Raw genomic sequence first — 20216 nt, forward strand, 5'->3', positions numbered from 1 at the left:
AATTTTAGAGACTATTATTTATTAGCAAACATAATACTAGTGATGAGCAAATCAATCCATTATAAATTAAATTGGTTACTAATTTCCCCATACTTTTGGATTCTGACAAATCAAAATTTTTGGGGTCAGCCAGCATTTTGCCATCTTATTATTTTAACATCTTTCCGGTCCACAAAAGAAGAAATGTTCTACTCATCTATCCTAGGCCGTTCTCTGCTACAGCTCCCCGGTTCATTCCTCCTCGCTGGTCTTTAATTCTGCAATATTGAGATCAGTGATTGGCTTGACATGATAACAGAGGACAACACACGTTATTGATGTCAATAATGTGCACCACCCTGTAAAGGTGGAGAAATTGTCCTGACACCCTCTCTGAAGATTTATTGAGTTAATGTATTGCAATAACTTGTTTTATATGTGATTTTACATGCTGTATGCAGCAGCAGTTTAATTATGCTTGATAAGGTTAACTGTAGTGCCATCCCTGGTTTGGGAGGACAGGCACAAAAAGGTTAAGAGCAGCACAAAAAAAACAAAAAGCAAAGTTAGGGTGCAAGGCCCCCCAGGCATGTACCAAACCTTATTGTAGAGATCCAAAAAATCAGAGGCAGCACACCATTGTAGATTAAAGTTTAGAAGATGCTCAAAATTTAATAGCCCATTATGGCAAGGTTTCGGCCCATGGAGAGCCTTTCTCAAAGTTTGGGAGGAGCTACATGGGCACACAGGAAACTAGTTCCTGATTGTTAGGCAGCTGAGAGAAGATACTGAAGAGATAAGAAGTATTGTTGTTTAGAAGGCCACAAGTTGGAGAGGGTGTAAGCAACAGAAGAATCAAAGTGCTAGGCCACAAGTTGGAGAGGGTGTAAGCAACAGAAGAATCAAAGTGCTAGAGTTCTGTAGCGCCCCCCCACTGCCGCAGGGCCGAAGGGTACCCGGTACCGGGCCTGTGAGTCTCTGCTCTGGGGTTGTCACGGTGGCTAAGCCCAGTCCGTGACCCTGCCGAGGGGCGTACAGTAAATAAGTATGACGGATGATGGTGGTGAAGCTGTAGTGGTGCGGTGCAGTAAATAACGAGGACACCAGGTTGCAGTCTCTTTACCTCTTTACTGAAGATCTCTGGGTCCTCAGTCCGGAATCCGGATAACCAGGCTGCGCAAGTCCGGCCGGTCCAATGGCACCTCCAGAGTTCTCTTAGCAGGTGGAAATCTGTGCCTTCCTTCTAACGCTATGTGTTGCGGTCCTTCCCTGCTGTGCTTACAGAAAGTCCCCACAACTGTTGTGTCTGTTTCTTAAGTTCCCTCACAACTCGATTAGATGATGTTCTGCTAATCCTCCGTCCCTCCCTGGTGTTATGGTTGGGACGGCACCCGTTTGACGGGTAGGCTCGGAGCTCTTCCGGGACCCTAGAGTCGCCCCTCTCCACAAGTTGCCCCCCAAGACTGCATAGGTGATTTAAGTTAGACAGCCCGCCTTAGACTGACTGTCCTGCCGCTGTTTAGAGTATCGCTTGAAGCTGGATGTTGTAATACTCCCTCGGCGTTCCGGCCACCGGTAGTGCGCCTCAGTAGGGTGTTGCCTCGGTCTTACAGCACGACCCCTACTGGTATTCTCCTTATTGCCTTGATCTCGTTTCTCACTCAGCACAATCTATCTCGCTTCTGGTCCTTCCTTGGGCACCGCCGCTATCCTGAGCAGGCACGGTCCCGTAACGTTCTCTCAAGTTGCCAGGCCTCTGTCAGGATCCCACCCCTGACAGGGGCCCTACCGAATCTTCCCCCACAACACCCTCTGCCACAAGGTGTTGCCTGGTTCCAACCCAGTCAGCTTTCTCTTCTAACTTCCTGCCTGACCCCCAGTTTTACCAGTATGTGAGGAGTGGCCTAATGAATAGAACCCTTAGCTCCCCCTGGAGGCCCGACTGTGAAATGTATTGGTGTCTGTGATACCTGATCCGATGAACTCCTTCAGTGCCATCAGACGTACCATAGCTCCCCTTAGTGGCGGAGCCACAGTACTGCAACGACCAGGACTCTGGGGCGCTGCACTCCCCCCTGGTTAAAAACGGGACTGAGAAGAAAACAACAATACAAGTTAGCAAAAAGACATACAGTTTTGTTGAGTGCAATAACAATAAGTATATTTAAACAGAGCTTCCCTTTATGGGAGGTGAGGACACTTGAACGTTACAAACATGGTAAAATATCATAGCAACATGCTATAAATAACTTTCTTTTACCCAACCGGGTATTCTACTAAGTGCAAAATTGTTGAACAATAATTTAACATTGCCTTTAAGGACGTACACTCTGAATCCGCTAAAGACCTTCTTATAATCACATTATAAGGCAATTTAACTTTTACATTCTCCTTCTTTAAATCTGCAGGACCGCCTGTCCTAACGGCACCAGACCTACTGCCTCTCCTTTCTCACAGGACCGCTCCTTTCAGCCCGAGCCTTCTGTCTTTTCAACTTCTATACACAGTATAGAACATAACATTACTTTCAGTTTAAGAGCACTGAGCCATCTCTATATGGCTCCTAGGAGGACTCAGGGTTCACCTTCTATCCTCGTTGTCTATCAACATTATCAAACATTTTCTATAGAACATTAAACCTTCCCATTATTTTTCTTACTGACATGTATGCTGGACACTACGTCTACCCCTACGGGCCCACTGCATCCCTCATCTAGCTCTTACTTTCTTTCAGGGAACATTATCAGCATTTCTTTACAATTAACTAGTTAGACACATATAACTTTCTCATGTAAACATTATCATCACTTTCTTTCATCAAAACATTATTGCTACCTATCTTAAAGCAATATCACCATTTAAGTGCAACAAATGAACATCCCCTTTAAGAGAGGACCAAGTCTTTATGAGGTAGCACATCTTCTCAAGCTACCAGTCCGTACTCAGCAAAGGCTCCGGTGCGGTATCTTCACAAAGAGTCCTTCTTTAAGTAAAATCAGTAAGGAGCACCTTTAATAAGGTGCAAACTATGTACAAGGAGTTTGTATCATGCACTGTTCATGATTCAGCAGTTCTTTCAGTGATGAATAAACAGGAAACAAAACAAAAAGCAGAAGAAGGGATGCCGGGTAAACAAAGGGATCCCTTTAAGAATAACCCAGGTCGGGTTTAAAGTAGCAAAAAGCAGGGAAACAAACAGTTAACTATGTACAGTTTCAGGTTTCGGGTTTAGTTGGACGGCTTCCAGGGCTGCACCTGGCACTTAACCCTTCCTGGCCTGGGAAAAGTGAGGTCCAGGGTTACACCCAGTGCTGGACAAACGCTGTTAATCCGTCTTTCATGTACAGTTAAATCATGCGCAGCGATGGAGGTCTGCGCAGCTTGAGTATGGGCATTTGCTGCAGCAGAGGTAGCGGCTGCTGCAAGATCAGTCACGGGAATGGAGTCAGCAGTTGTGGCACTAGCAGTCACTGGAGTGGTGTCGGTCGTCAGGGCAGGGTCGTCCTTCATACCTGCTTCAGATGCGGTCCCTCCGGTGCCGGTCTGCTATGCCTCCGCTGGGGTCTGGAATGCTGGCTGCAGGGCCTTGTGCTGCGACGTTGTCATCTCTGCTCGCAGCATCTCGCTTTCCGGCAGGGCCTTGCTTTCTGACTTCGGAGCGCTGGAACTTCTTTCTTGCTCCGGACCAGACGAGGCTGCCGACAGATGTCTGGTGAGGCTCCCGATGATGGTCTTCTTCCACCCGGCCTCAGTGCTCAGCTGCGTCTGCGGGAGTTGGTGGATCAGCTCGTCCGCTCCGGTCTGCAGGAGGTCAGCGTCAACTATGGAGGTCTGGCTGCGGTGCCTCTCCGGGTAGCTGGGGGAGTCCTCGGCTCCGACCCCACGCTCCGGCTCCGGGCGGCTGGCCATGGCGTCCTCCATGTCGCTGAATTCTTCTTCCTGGTCCTTTTCCCGCTCTCTCCTTCGTGGGCGGTTTCGTTTTCTCTGTCTCTGCCCACCATTGAGGATCAGGAGGCGGATCTCGGCTGCTGACGGACACGTCCTCAAGGGGCCGAGATATTTAGACTGGGCGGCCATTGTCTTTCGCGCTCTTCAGCTTGTTCACGCCCACTTCCACGCCCTTCTTTTTCTCCTGCGCTCTCCTCAGCGCTGTAATGGCGGCGGTTTTGGCGCGAACTTTTGGCGGTAAATGGCGCAGCACAGTCTTTGCAATAAATCACAGTCCAAGCACAATAAATCACAGTTCCAAGGCACACATAACCTGATTCTTCAGGCTTAAGTACATCCTGTTCGTGACGCCAAGTTGTAGCGCCCCCCCCCCACTGCCGCAGGGCCCCCGGTACCGGGCCTGTGAGTCTCTGCTCTGGGGTTGTCACGGTGGCTAAGCCCGGTCCGTGACCCTGCCGAGGGGCGTACAGTAAATATGCTATGTGTTGCGGTCCTTCCCTGCTGTGCTTACAGAAAGTCCCCACAACTGTTGTGTCTGTTTCTTAAGTTCCCTCACAACTCGATTAGATGATGTTCTGCTAATTCTCCGTTCCTCCCTGGTGTTATGGTTGGGACGGCACCCGTTTGACGGGTAGGCTCGGAGCTCTTCCGGGACCCTAGAGTCGCCCCTCTCCACAAGTTGCCCCCCAAGACTGCATAGGTGATTTAAGTTAGACAGCCCGCCTTAGACTGACTGTCCTGCCGCTGTTTAGAGTATCGCTTGAAGCTGGATGTTGTAATACTCCCTCGGCGTTCCGGCCACCGGTAGTGCGCCTCAGTAGGATGTTGCCTCGGTCTTACAACACGACCCCTACTGGTATTCTCCTTATTGCCTTCATCTCGTTTCTCACTCAGCACAATCTATCTCGCTTCTAATCCTTCCTTGGGCACCGCCGCTATCCTGAGCAGGCACGGTCCCGTTACGTTCGCTCAAGTTGCCAAGCCTCTGTCAGGATCCCACCCCTGACAGAGACCCTACTGTATCTTCCCCCACAACACCCTCTGCCACAAGGTGTTGCCTGGTTCCAACCCAGTCAGCTTTCTGATCTAACTTCCTGCCTGACCCCCAGTTTACCCACTATGGTGGGGAGTGGCCTAGTGAATAGCACCCTTAGCTCCCCCCGGAGGCCCGGCTGTGAAATGTATTGGTGTCTGTGATACCTGATCAGATGAACTCCTTCAGTGCCATTAGACGTACCATAGCTCCCCTTAGTGGCGGAGCCACAGTACTGCAACGACCAGGACTCTGGGGCGCTGCAGTTCTACAGTAGAATACGTTTTACAGCAACTAGCAATAAGGGTATGTTTCCACGTTCAGGAAACGCTGCGTTTTTGACGCTGTTACAGCATAGTGGATGGGATTTCATGAAATCCAGACTCCACTATGCGTTAAAAAACGCATGCGTTTTTGCCGCGAAAACGCATGCGTGGTGCGTTTTTTCGAAACGCAGCATGTTGCTACTATGAGCAAAACACGCAGGTACACCGCAGGTGACCTGCCAGTGACCTCAGGTGCAGTTTTGGTCAGGATTTTACCTGCATAAAATCCTGACCAAAGCCTGAAGCAAAACTGAACGTGGAAACATACCCTAAGAAGGTTCCTTTCCATCAGCGAGTATCTGCTGTAGGAAAATAGAGCTGAGGGAATTGCAACTATAACATCAGAAATGCCATATGCAACTACAAACAAGTATGAGTCTCTTCCTAATGCAGAAGAATTGTATAAGAAGTATTGTGCATGTTATTAGGTTTAGAAACATTTTTTACTTTTTAAAATGGATCCTGGTCCCACTGATTTGCCTCAAATATTCTAAGGTTCCCATATCACCACACCACTTGTGGCCCAGAAAGGGGAAAACAGCAAACCTCCAGATCTCACACACACTCAGGGGTGCCATAGCAGGGTGTTTTGGGACAGCAAAGCAAACCTTGCCCCTAAGGATCCCTTACAGCCCCACCACCGTTCGTGACCAGGTTGAAGCCAATAACTGACCTCAATGTTGCAAGAGCCTAATACCAGCAGGGCGGACAGGAGATCTCTGGCAGAGGTAGCATAAGGACTAAACAGTTGAGTATAATTTAAGCCTAAGAGAGACATCAGAGCATAATAAATGTATTTTCACTGCCAATAGAGCACATCTATCAAGAACAAATTTAGGGAGAGTCGCTCATCTCTACATACAGTACTATACATATATAGTACAGTATACAGTTTTCTATACGGTATCAGTGGTCTTTTTGGATTGGTTGCAATTTTTTTGAGCGATAACCAAAAGTGAGTTTGATTCAAAACAGAGGAGTGGCCTACTAAGTAAAAGGCCATCACAAAGCAGTTTGTTTCAGTTTTGAAGCATTTTTATAACTGTGTCAGGAGTAGAATAGGGAAAAGTATAATAAAGTTCTTTAGGTTTCCTTCCCATGAGAGTTATTGACTCACAGCCCAGCCAACAGAAAAAACCTCCAGGAAAAAAAATATTGCAAAAATGTATGTGAAGATATCCTGTTCATAATGTATTTATATAGAGGTTGCAAACGGCTTTATTAAAGAGTTTAGTGGGAGCTGAATAAATATGTCTCCGGTAACTTTAATATTTGTTACCAGATTGAACATACTGCTTGCTGCTTGTATTTTATTCATTTAGTTTGTCTCATAGATATTTTGTAGAAAAAAATCACTTAGTGTTGATGGTAGAAATATATTTCAAGAACCTAGAAAGCATTGCTCGATAACTCCCTATTCCTCTCCCTCCATGCTCTGATTCCTGCTTTCGTGTGTCTGGGTTTCCTGCCCCGCGTTGTTTTGTATTGCCCCTGCTTCTTGCACTCTCTCACTCACTGTATATTTGGGGCTCCTACCTTCAGCAGCCAGTCCGTGTGGGGCACCAGGTACTCACTTCTGATATTCTGCCCTTGTTTCTCTGTGCCTGTCTTTCCTTCATTATGGTTATTTATTTATACCTCTTGTTGTAATCCTTTCTAATCTCCAGTCCCCATAATGTTGCTTCTCTCGGTCAGAACTGTCTTACAGAAAGAGCTCTCTCCTTACCTGAACAAGAACCATTGCTAGCACATTACTCTAGATTCATTAGTCATTTAGATCTGACTTACAAGTTAATAAATCCATGTTCTCTTCCTTTCTTACCACTTCTTCCCATAGGTATTTAGTTTATCTCATCTTCTCATCCAGGTCCTCCTGTATTCTCAGTTTTTGATGTTCTTAGAGTCTCCTTTTGCTTCTCCCACCCATTCATTGCTATTCTAGACTCCTCTTTGCCATTTTCTCCTTAGGGCAAGGTCCTAATCCCTCTTCTCCTACCATGAGTTTCCTTTTCATCTCCTTTGTATCGCTTTTCTTACTGGTATCAAACTGGTTCCTGTGTTATATTGTGGGCTATTCCTTGTATAACGATACACATGCAGAAGCAGTCTGTTTTTCTATGTAAAAATGTTATTGAATAGTAGTTGATACAGTTATATGAACAAGTTTGGGCACCCCTACTAATCTTAAGCTTAATGTTTTATAAAAATTGTTTTTTTTGCAACAGCTATTTCAGTTTCATATATCTAATAACTGTTGGACACAGTAATGTTTCTGCCTTGAAATGAGGTTTATTGTACTAACAGAAAATGTGCAATCTGCATTCAAACAAAATTTGACAGGTGCATAAGTATGAGTTCCTGGATCCTGGATGAAGGTATTTTTGACCATTCCTCTTTACAAAACAATTCCAGTTCAGTTAAGTTTGATGGTCGCCGAGCATGGACAGCCCTCTTCAAATGATCCCCCAGATGTTCAATGATATTCAGGTCTGGGGACTGGGATGGCCATTCCCGAACAGTGTAATTATTCCTCTGCATGAATGCATGAGTAGATTTGGAGCGGTGTTTTGGATCATTGTCTTGCTGAAAGATCCATCCCCTGCGTAACTTCAACTTTGTCACTGATTCATGAACATTATTGTCAAGAATCTGCTGATACTGAGAGGAATCCAAGCGTCCCTCAACTTTAACAAGATTCCCGGTGCTGACATTGGCCACATAGCCCCAAAGCATGATGGAACCTCCACCAAATTTTACTGTGGGTAGCAAGTGTTTTTCTTGGAATGCTGTGTTTTTTTGCCGCCATGCCATTTCAAGGCAGAAACATTACTGTGTCCAACAGTTATTAGATATATGAAACTGAAATAGATGTTGCAAAAAAAACAATTTTTATAAAACATTAAGCTTAAGATTAATAGGGGTGCCCAAACGTTTTCATATAACTGTATATCAATAACTCATCCATGCTACAAACAGCTGCACAGTTCTCTCTCTTACCAGACAGAGGGCATTATGGCCAAACCAAGTCCCAGTCTTTGAAGAAAAAGCCCATGTCCCCCAGATTCTAAACTATAAGGGTATGATTTTTCACTCTTGAGAAATCCAGCTCGGAATAGCAGGAGAACCTACTGAAAAAATTCTAAGCAATCCACTTGGATTTCTGTTATAGATTTGCTGTTCTATGTTTTGCACATGGATTAGACCTATTCAATAAAAAAATAATCTGAGAGGCTTCCCAAACAGATTTTCATGCAGAATCAATAAATGTCGTGTTAACTCATTTTTTTACACTGCGTAAATTCCTATAGAATTGTAACAGATTTCACTCAGATTTTGGTTACGTGGACACATTGTAAAAATGTGCAATTCTCACCCTGTGTGAACGAACCGTAAGCTGCGGAGACTTTTAGACAATTTTTTGTTCAGTTTCAAAAATAGGTTGATTAATAAGTTATAGTGAATTGTTCACAGCTTGGGAGAAAATTGCTTTGTTTTATATAAACATTAAAAAATTGGCCCCAAAAGTGCAAATTGTTTGTAAACATCTGCATGTGGGTTTTCATTGACATCCACTGTAGAAACTAATGTATGCATTATGTATACTTTTAGCTTACAGAGTATTCCAGAAAAATCGATAGCATACATTTGGCTTATAACAACAATGAAATTCTTTAAGCGTGCAGGTTTTTTTTTTTAGATAAAACTAGAGAATTTGCCAAAAGGGTGATTAAAAAACCATGATGTGGAAAATGGCTAATATCAGGATTCCAAAAATGATGTCAATTGTTGGGGTTGCCCATTAAAGTGCACAGTAAAGGATCAAGTAAGAGTTGTTTAAGTGAGAGGTGCACAACACGGTACATGGGTAATTATGTTGGCCCTGACGGGTAGAAAAAGAACACTACTTTAAAATTTAGAAGAAAATAACCACGGCACTCCTAGAAATGTGATCAGAAAGCTCCAATATGCAAAAGAGGCCAACGTTTCGGTCATCTGTGGACCTTCATCACCGCCTGTCTGTGTCATGGAGCGTACTGTGTATTGCTGACAATAAAATCTTTATCGTTTGTCGGTGTATGGTGCCCTTTGTATATATTCAGCGCATGTATGGGGGGCTTTTTTGGAGCAGACGCTGGCCGTAGGCAAAAACCCTAATGAATGATGCATATATTTGCTCTGACCACTTTCCACATAGACTGCTGTACATATGTGTACCGATATACATGATGAAAAACTATTTGTTAGTATTTTGTGTGATGTACATGTGGCAGACTCTACTTACTGCTTGTACATATGTTATTATTCATGCGGAATTTTAATTTTTAAAATTCAGATTTCAGGTTCTGTTTTCATTAATTCCGCCAGAAAAAAAGTTTATGCAGACACTCCATAGTTGCAAACATATTTAAGGGCAGTTTTACGTAATATTACCTGGAAACAATGATTATTAGGGGCATTGTTTCATGATACGTATTGGAAAAGTCCCCAAGCTAGCAGACACTGTTCCTTCTCACTGCTGTGGCAATGACTTTCACAGCCTCCAGAACCTGGACCTTGGTAAATAGAGTCTTTGGTGTAATGTTCGTTTGTTGTGTCCCAGTGTGTATACAATCCAGTCCCCACATATGATCTCACCAAGGACGTAACCCTTTTCCCACCACAGGACCTTCTATCACTTTGAAGTAGCATGGGACAGCTCTATGCACAACTCCCTACTGCTGAACCGGGTCACCCCGTACAGGGAAAAGATCTACATGACATTGTCCGCCTATGTAGAGGTAAGGCCACAAATGATTGGAAATCACTCTGGATAAATTTAGCTGCATAGACCAATATGTTGCATCCATGAAAGATGGCTTAGGTCTCTTCTTCACATATTCTGTAGAACGGACATAAACTGTTAACGCTTTTATCTGTAATCCGCCTCTCTACTGTCGCTTATTGGAGATAGCCACCTTATCGGCCAATGTCCAACCCTTTAACGAGCATTGGGAAATGACGCAGGATATTTTGCCGAATATCAAAGGCCTCTCAACAAGCACCATTCCTTGCACTCAAGAGGGACAAGAACCCTAAAACAGCAATGAATGTCTTTCTCCTTGTGATGAAGATACAGTAGTTACTCCCGTCTTCATTGATGGGTATAAACAGACAGCTCTTGTGAAACAACCAACTTTCCAATTTACTTTTTTCCTAAAATTCCCACTCCCCTTATAATTAGAGCTTTTTGTTTTAGTATTCACAGCTGAATGACTAGGGGCAGTATAGAAGCGAAGGCCAAACAGGCTAACAAATGCTTTTCAATAAAGTTTGTAAGTTCTCCCCTGAATCTGCCCAGATCACTGGAGCGCACTGGTACAGGCCAACTTCAGTCTTTCTAGTGCTGCAGAGGTAAAGCTGCCTTATACAGTAGCAGCATCAGAGTGCACACAGTTCTGGCCAGTGAAGCAGCTGATCTGATCTGTCAATCAAGAAGGAGTGCATGCCTGACAGCAAGCAGGAGGCTGGGTAGCGGTGCGTCTCTGCTTCATAGCATGGAACAAATAATATCAGTTGCGTTGCTGTATTACAGATATTAGACAGAGACCGTATTATGTCTGCCTGAAATGCACTGAAACCAGTTCAATTAACAAAAAAATATATTTGTAAGAGTAGCTTACAATAAAATCTTTATTATTAAAGGGAATCTGTCAGTAGGATCAATCCTTCTAAGCCATCTATATGTGCACGTAGGTCATAGGAAGCGGAATAAAATGATACCTTGATATCTGTGATACAATGTTTTCTTCCAGATAAATCCACATCTTTCTTAATATGTAAATGAGCTGTTCAGATCTATGGGTCGGACATAGATCTCCCAGAGAATCTGCCTGCAGAGCTTATTTTAAACTAGATGGTGGCCCAATTCTAAGGCATCGAGTATTCTAGAATATGTATAGTAGTATATAGCACAGCCCACGCAGTATATAACACAGCCCACGTAGTATATAACACAGCCCACGTAGTATATAACAGCCCACGTAGTATATAACACAGCCACGTAGTATATAGCACAGCCACGTAGTATATTGCCCAGCCACGTAATATATAGCACAGCCATGTAGTATATAGCACAGCCCACGTAGTATATAACACAGAGACGTAGTATATAGCACCGCCCATGTAGTATATAACACAGCCACGTAGTATATTGCACAGCCATGTAGTATATAGCACAGCCCACGCAGTACATAACACAGGCCACGCAGTATGTAACACAGCCCACGTAGTATATAACACAGCACACGTAGTATATAGCAATGTGGGCACCATATCCCTGTTAAAAAAAAAGAAATAAAATAAAAAATAGTTATATATTCACCTTCTGGCGGCCCCTGGATCCAGCCCTGGCCTTTAGCGATGCTCGTCGCGACGCTACGTTCCCAGTAATGCATTGCGGCAATAACACGTGATGATGTAGCGGTCTCGCGAGACCGCTACATCATTTCTGGTCATTGCCGCAATGGATTCTTGGGACCGGATCGTCGCGAGGAGCGGGAAAGGCGCTGGAAGGTGAGAATATAATGAATTTTTATTTTTTAAAATTATTTTTAACATTAGATCTTTTTACTATTGATGCTGCATAGGCAGCATCAATAGTAAAAAGTTGGTCACACAGGGATAATAGCAGCGTTAAGGGACTGGGTTACACCGCATTATGCCGTGGTGTAATGCAGTCTATTTAACGGACTGCTAAACCGTTATGGGGGCACTGACTGGATGGCAGTAGGGAGGGGGCAGTGACTGGAGGGGAGTAGGGAAGGGGAATTCTCGGCCGGACTGTGCCCGTCACTGATTGGTCGACGCGGGATTTCCATGACAGACAAACAAACGGAAGTGACCCTTAGACAATTATATAGACGAAAGGAGGTGAGACATGTAATGACTGACAGTGTTATGAACTGTCCTGAGTTGGAGAAGTGGTATTGCAACCACAAGGGGCAGCATCAACAGAAAGTGTAGTCAGGAGTTAGCCAGAGGTCGGTACACGGGAACAGCAGTATACTTTGGAGGATAAGCAGGTTGCCTAGTCAGGAATAGCCAGGGGCCGGTACACGGAAACAGCAGTATAGTTTGTAGGATAAGCAGGGTGCATAGTCAGGAGTTAGCCAGAGGTTGGTACACGGGAACAGCAATATAGTTTGTAGGATAAGCAGGTTGCGTAGTCAGGAGTTAGCCAGAGGTCGGTGCACGGGAACAGCAGTATAGTTTGTAGGATAAGCCGGTTGAGTAGTCAGGAGTTAGCCAGAGGTTGGCACATGGAAATATCAGTATAGTTGGTAGGATAAGCAGGTTGTGTAGTCAGGAGTTAGCCAGAGGTCAGTGCATGAGAAAAGCAGCATAGTTTGGAGGATAAACAGGTTGCGTAGTCAGGAGTTAGCCAAAGGTCGGTACACGGGAACAGCACTATCGTTTGGAGGATAAGCAGGTTGCGTAGTCAGGAGTTAGCCAGAGGTCAGTACACAGGAACAGCAGTATAGTTTGGAGGATAAGCAGGTTGCGTAGCCAAGAGTTAGCCAGAGGTCGGTACACAGAAACAGCAGTATAGTTTGTAGGATGTGCAGGTTGTGTAGACAAGAGTTAGCCAGAGATCGGTGCACGGGAACACCAGTATAGTTTGGAGGAAAAGCAGGTTGCATAGTCATGAGTTAGCCAGAGGTCAGTACACGGGAACAGCAGTATAGTTTGTAGGATAAGCAGGTTGCATAGAAAGGAGTTAGCCAGAGGTCAGTGCATGGGAAAAGCAGCATAGTTTGGAGAAAGCTACAGGTGGAAGGAAAGCTTGACTAAAGGTTGGGAGCTCAATAATCTCACAAGGAAGGAAGTGCAATGCCAGGTTTAAGTAGGGTGTTCAATCAGGAGATCACAGGGTGGAACCAATCAGGAACAACACAGGTACTAGTATCCGGAATAGCAAGGAACTGTCCAGTGAGCTGAATAGCTCAGAGGGAAGAGCTGCTGTCTGGTGCACAAGAGCTGCTGGGTTCGAGTCCTGACAGACAGTATGGTCTCCTGATCTACATGTCTCACACTGGTAACATCCCAGTGCATTTATAATAAGCTCTGGAGGCAGATTCTCAGGGAGATCAGCATCCGGCCCATAGATCTTAACAGCTCATTTACATATTAAGAAAAACGTGGATTTTTCTGGAAGAAAACATCTGATCAGAGATATCAAAGTATCATTTTATTCAGCTTCCTATGACCTAAATGCCCATATAGATAGCTTAGGGGGCTTGATCTTACTGACAGATTCCCTTTAAATTACGAACAGATGCACAAAAGGATTTCAATAAGCAATGAAATCTCTTCCTCACAGATGGAGAACTGTACACAGCCTGCTGTTATCACCAAGGACTTCTGCATGGTCTTTTATTCTCGGGATGCCAAACTGCCTGCATGTCGTTCCATTCGAAACCTATTTGGTACAGGCAGTCTCCGAGCTTCTGAGAGGTGAGTTAATGCTCAAAGGGATGACTTTGTCTATGCATCCTCTTGTTGACAATGGATATACCCAATACTAGGTTTAAGTAGTACAAGGGATAACTAATGACTTGTCCCTGAAGGCCATGTTTGTGACGTCTGCATGGTGGTACTCATCTCGGTACTATATACACACCTATATAGTACTGTATTATGTATCTGAGAGTGTTATATTCTCTCCTAGAATTGTTGCATCTACGGTATATAAAGCACGTCACTAATTTTAATATTTTGAAATTGTTTTATATGTGGTACAACCAGTTCAATGTTTAATACAAATATTAAAAACATGTTCACAAAATTGCACCATAAACTTAGAGTCATAAGACCAGATTTGGTTGCATTGGTTTAATATGTCTACTGTGGCTTCACACCTTGACGTTAGGTTTTTAATTTTACAGTAACCGTGTGACTGGAGTATATGAACTCAGTCTTTGCCGAGTTGCAGAAGCCAGCAGTCCAGGTGAGTTGTATTTTAATATCTTAGAAAGTCATGTCAGTCCATCACGGATTTCTAGAACGAAATCGCCCTACAGAAAGTTCTACTCCTCATGACACTCTTCAGAGATTTCTGTTGCTAGAAATCTGACAGCGCATGTTACCATTTTGGGTACTGACTACATTGCCTACACAGTGAGCCCATGAAGATCATAGAGCCTAAACAACAGAAACAAAAGCCCATGAAAACATCAATACCGAATGCCCACGTTATGGAGTTTACTAAAAATCCTAAACTCTTTCTTGGCTTAGTATAGGGTGTTCAGAACCTACAGTAAAGTGACCTGTTAGCATCCCATAACCCTGGCTATAGGCTGTTGGAGATGAAACATTCAAAATTTCCAAATGTTCCATTATTGAAGTTAATACCATTTTTTGTATATTACTGTCTCTTTCCTGTAATTTTTATTTAGGGATGCAAAGAAGACGTAGACGTGTGCTGGACACCTCTGTGGCATATGTGAGGGGTGAAGAGAACCTCGCAGGCTGGAGGCCAAGAAGTGACAGCCTAATTCTTGATCATCAGTGGGAGCTGGAGAAACTCAGCCTACTTCAGGAGGTATTTCTTGGATTTTATTACCAATCATGCTTGCCAAAAAGAGAATATCAGACCAGTATGTTGAGGTAATTTTGTTGCAGTATTATATTGAATTTTTACGCATTCTATTTTGCTGATTTGGAGTAACTTACTTCCACTTATGAGCTTAAAGGGGTTTTATAGCCCCATATTTTTTTTTACAAACCATTTGCAATGGTATACAATAACAAAAATTGTAATTTTCACCATGCCAATCCCCTGCCAACACTTTCTTAATCCTTTGATTGAGTCTTGCACCCCCTGCTATAGGGATGATAGGGTGTTAAGGGTGTGAAGACACTTGACTGCAGCTGCAGTTAATGAAGGGCTTTAGGGGGTGATGTTTCGATCCCATTGAGGTTATTGTTGAAGCCAATAATTGACTAGATTTGCCACAAATCAGGATGACAAAAACATTACTTGAGCCATAGTGATTGGCAAAGCTGAGATAATCCATTGCCAAAAAAATAAATTCTAAGAAAATAAAAACATATAGATTCTTCAGGGTTGGTCAAAGTTGTTTAAAGTATTCCTTTTTATTGTACTTGTTTAGGTTGAAAGGACTCGACATTACCTACTGCTACGTGAGAAACTAGAAGCCACACTGCGGGGAGCAACAGACAGTCTTACTCCTTCCCCTACTGATGAGATGCTTCCACTCAGCCCCACATGTCACATGGCGCCACCCCAAGATGAAGGCTCCCCAAATGTGGAGGAAAACCCTCTGGAGATGGCCAGTGAAAGACAAAAAGAGCTGGCCGCAAAGGTACTGGGCTGTCTACTTGTATATGGATATAGTCTAGCATAAAAACATACAGTAGATTTGTCTTGTAGCCTAAAATCAAGAGACCTCACCCTGTCCCTATGCATAAGTAGCTTACTAAAAGGTATTGGCTCATCTGAACAACTTCTGTTCATATGCCTTAAAAGAGCCTACAGATGTCATAGTAAGCATAGCATTGCATCCATCCTGCCAGGACATGGTTATCTGCCAGGACATTATTATCTGCCAGGACATGGTTATCAGCCAGGACATGGTTATCAGCCAGGACATGATTATCAGCCAGGACATGGTTATCTGCCAGGACATGGTTACTTGCCAGGACATGGTTATCTGCCAGGACATGGTTATCTGCTGGGACATAATTATCAGCCAGGACATGGTTATCTGCCGGGACATGGTTATCTGCTGGGACATAATTATCAGCCAGGACATGATTATCTGCCAGGACATGGTTATCTGCCAGGACATGGTTATCTGCCAGGACATGGTTATCTGCCAGGACATGATTATCTGCCAGGACATGGTTATCTGCCAGCCTCCTACGCCTCAATATTTTGTAAACTCCTGGATCTATTTAAGTTTCATATGTTGTGACACCTTATTCAATGGATGCTAGTTAGATATGGCAGAAGAAAAGCCATCAGAATTAGTTTACAAAAATAATGCAACCCCATACAGAGACAGTTTTGGGATAAATAGAAACATAAACAAATTGACTCTCTTGATAAAGGGTTATTTCCAAGTTTTACATTTAGTGCATTCGTTTCTCACCACTTGTGAATGGTGCCCCATGTTGATCCACTTTCAGAAGACAGGTGGCTGCCCATGCTTGGCTCTCTCTATTTATATGGACGCTCCAAAAAAGATGTGAATAATCAATTAAATCACTGCATAATATATCACTGTTGTCCTCTTATGGAATCCATGCTGATATTTATATTGTAATCTTATATGTTTTACAGTGTCTTCGTCTTCTCACCCATACCTTCAACAGAGAATACACTTACAGCCACGTGTGTGTAAGCGCCAGTGAAAGTAAGGTGAGAAATCGCATCTCAATGTAAAGTAAAAAAAAGTACTCTGCACTATTTGTAGCATGGTATTTAGTACTTTTCCTACAAAAATGTACAGTCAAGGCTCCTAGTCTAGTTTTTCCCTAGCATCTACAGAGTTCTCCCACATTCAGAAACAAGTATTGATTAATTGTCTTATATATGTGGATAGCAGATTGTTATTCTAATGCATGGATATGGATAATGCATTATCTTGTTTGTTGCTGCATGGTAAGATGGTGCAGTAGACATAATAGATAAAGATTAACTGGTCATAAGGAGTAACTTGTCAAAATGTGTATTTACAGCTGTCTGAGATGTCAGTGACCCTCCTACGTGACCCCTCTCTTCCAGTCCTGGGGGTTTCAACACTTACACCCTCTAGTACCTGTCCATCCCTGGTAGAAGGACGATACTGCAGCCCAGAAACCAGGTCAGTTTGGGCCAACAGACAATGAGACGGCATCAGAAGATTACAAGGACAAGGATAAATGGCTGTATGGCATTAGCCTTATATATATATGATGTAGGAAGTGGACCAGATCTTAGATCAGAGGAGACGAGGATAGGAGGCTGTACTGCATTAGCCTTATATATAGGTTGTAGGAAGTGGACCAGAGGAGACGAGGATAGGAGGCTGTATGGCATTAGCCTTATATATAGGTTGTAGGAAGTGGACCGGATCTGAGATCAGAGGAGACGAGGATAGGAGGCTGTATGGCATTAGCCTTATATATAGGTTGTAGGAAGTGGACCGGATCTGAGATCAGAGGAGACGAGGATAGGAGGCTGTATGGCATTAGCCTTATATATAGGTTGTAGGAAGTGGATCAGATCTGAGATCAGAGGAGACGAGGAAAGGAGGCTGTATGGCATTAGCCTTAATTTCAAGTCGACTATATGTCTAGCGATGGTTAAAGTTTTTTTTTGGATGGTACAAGTTATCACCTATTTAAAATAGAAGGCTTTCAAATCGGTGGGGAGCAGACGATTTGGACCCCCCACTGATCAGCAGAATGGTACAACAGTGCTCATGCTTGACCGACACTCCCTTCATTCTCTATAGGACTACCGAAGCGCTGTTATTGGCTTTCTCCGCCAACTCCATAGAGAATGAATCGAGCAGCAGACAAGAACGCACACTGCCGTTTTATTCTAATAGGGTTAAAAGTGCCTTATTTTAGTGACAAGTGGGGATCCCAGTGGTTAGACCACCACCAATCTAAAAAGCTATCACCTAATGCCTTTTTAATAAGTGAAAGACTGTATTTGTATCTTAGAGAATCATCTTCAACAACTATATAAAATATACATGTATGGATGAAATATTTTTCATAATTATAAGCATTGATACACAGAAAATAATAATTGCTTATTTCTTATGTGCACGTTATTCACGTCTTGTTGCAATCAAAAATGTTATATAAAGTTTTTATTATACCAGATTTCCTAATGTCGTGACCTAATGTAACAACATTTCTAAAACTTCCAGCCCCCAGCCTCTGTCACGCACATTTAGCCCAGAGAGGGATCCTCCAAGCCCTTCGGGGGAGCTGCTGAAATCACCCAGCGGTGGACTCAAGACCCCTCTTAGATTGTTTATTCCTGACATACAAGAAATACGGGTCAGGTATGTATGAAACTGGACTGGGATAACATTCAGCGTTCCCAATAAATACAGGTGGCTCTGTTTAAATTGATACAGTGTGGAAAATTAGTATTTGATCCACTGATGATTTTGCAAGTTTTCCCACCTACAAAGAATGGAGAGGTCTGTACACTTCAATTGTGAGAGACAGAATCTAAAAAAAAAAATCCAGAAAATCACATTGTATGATTTTTACACAATTATTTTGCATTTTATTGCATGAAATTAGTATTTGCTACAATAAAAAACAGAATTTAAAATTTGGTACAGAAACCTTTGCAATTACAGAGGTCAGACGTTTCCTGTAGTTCTTGACCAAGTTTGCACACACTACAGTGGGGATTTTGGCCCACTCATCCATACAGATCTTCACCAGATCTTTCAAGTTTTGGAGCTGTTGCTGGGCAATATGGAGTTTCAGCTCCCTTCAAAGATTTTCTATTGGGTTCAGTTCTGGAGACTGGAGACTGGCTAGGCCACTCTAGGACCCTGAAATGCTTCTTACGGAGCCACTCCTTAGTTGCCCTGGCTGTGTGTTTCTGGTCATTGTCATTCTGGAAGACCCAGCCACGACCCATGTTCAATGCTCTTACTGAGGGAAAGAGAGGAGGTTGTTGGCCAAAATCTCGCAATACATGACCCCATCCATCCTCCCTTCAATACGGTGCAGTAGTCCTGTCCTGTTTGCAGAAAAGCACCCTCAAAGTATGATGTTTCCCCCACCATGCTTCACAGTTGGGACGGTGTTCCTTGGGTTGTACTCATCCTTCTTTTTCCTCCAAACAAATCAAGAGGAGTTGATACCAAAAAGTTCTATTTTGGTCTCATCTGAACACATGACCTTCTCCATTGCCTCCTCTAGATCATCCAGATGGTTATTATTAGACTAGAGGTGGGAGAACCCGAACAGTAAAATTCTGAGCCAGTACTGAATACCAACTGCTTGGGCACGTACACCGAACACGGACTTTACCAGGAAGTTTGTGTTACTATTCAAGTTCGGCCCCCAGAACCCCGGGCGTTTGTCGCGCTGTCATGTGCATGACAGCGCAGCAAAAACTGCAAATGACAGTGTGAGCCCGCAGCTGTGATCAGAGGTAAAAATTTTACCCCTGGTCACTGGCGTCGGCTGATGGGACTCCTGCTCCCATTAGCCTATGCCTGCTGCCACTAATAACAGTGAGAGCAGGCGATGGCTCACTTTATATTTTCAGCCTGCACTGAAAATATAAATAATAATTTAAAAAAAAGTGTATAACCCTGTATTTTTGATAACCAGCCAGGCAAAACTTACAGCTGGGGTTGTAACCCTCAGCTGTCAGCTTCAGCAAGGCTATGTTATCAAGAATAGAGGGATTCCCACTCTGATTTTTTTAAATTATTTAAATAAATAATTTAAAAAAATGGCATGGGGTCCCCCCATTTTTGACAACCAGCCTAGCTAAAGCAGACATCTGGGGGCAGATGTCTCAGGCTGTTAAGTGGCCATGGACGTAGCTCCCCCCAGTGTAAAAATAGCAGCCTGTAGCTGCCCAGAAAAGGTGCATCTATTAGATGATAATCAGGTAATGGGTGCAGAGAAGGAGAGCTTCTTAAAGAAAAACTAACAGATCTATGACAGACAGAATTCTTGCTTGTTGGTCAGTGATCAAATACTTATTTCTCCTTCGCCACATTGGGGGACACAGGACCATGGGTGTTATGCTGCTGTCACTAGGAGGCTGACACTAAGTTGAGACAAAAAGGTTAGCTCCTCCCCTGCAGTATACACCCTCATGCTGGCTTCCAGAGACCCAGTTCAAGCTTAGTGTCCGTAGGAGGCACACTGGATTTAACACTTCTTTTTCC

At 43.5% G+C, this 20216-nt stretch overlaps 1 protein-coding gene across 6 annotated transcripts in view; it reads left to right on the plus strand.

The window, feature by feature from the left end:
• Positions 1-20216, plus strand: part of KIF1A (kinesin family member 1A) — a 235892-nt gene that overhangs the window by 202310 nt on the left and 13366 nt on the right. For 4 of the 6 annotated variants that reach the window (XM_077291030.1, XM_077291031.1, XM_077291033.1 and 1 more), the window contains 8 exons: positions 9950-10064; positions 13646-13779; positions 14211-14272; positions 14721-14866; positions 15438-15650; positions 16631-16708; positions 17029-17153; positions 18213-18350. In XM_077291030.1, the coding sequence (XP_077147145.1) occupies positions 9950-10064; positions 13646-13779; positions 14211-14272; positions 14721-14866; positions 15438-15650; positions 16631-16708; positions 17029-17153; positions 18213-18350 (1011 nt within the window). Of the gene's footprint in view, positions 1-6828; positions 6853-9949; positions 10065-13645; positions 13780-14210; positions 14273-14720; positions 14867-15437; positions 15651-16630; positions 16709-17028; positions 17154-18212; positions 18351-20216 lie in introns of all 6 variants that reach the window. The other 2 variants (XM_077291029.1, XM_077291032.1) reach the window with 1 other exon arrangement.

This window comes from Ranitomeya variabilis, chromosome 2, assembly GCF_051348905.1.
Source record: "Ranitomeya variabilis isolate aRanVar5 chromosome 2, aRanVar5.hap1, whole genome shotgun sequence".
Classification (NCBI taxonomy): Eukaryota; Metazoa; Chordata; class Amphibia; order Anura; family Dendrobatidae; genus Ranitomeya; species Ranitomeya variabilis.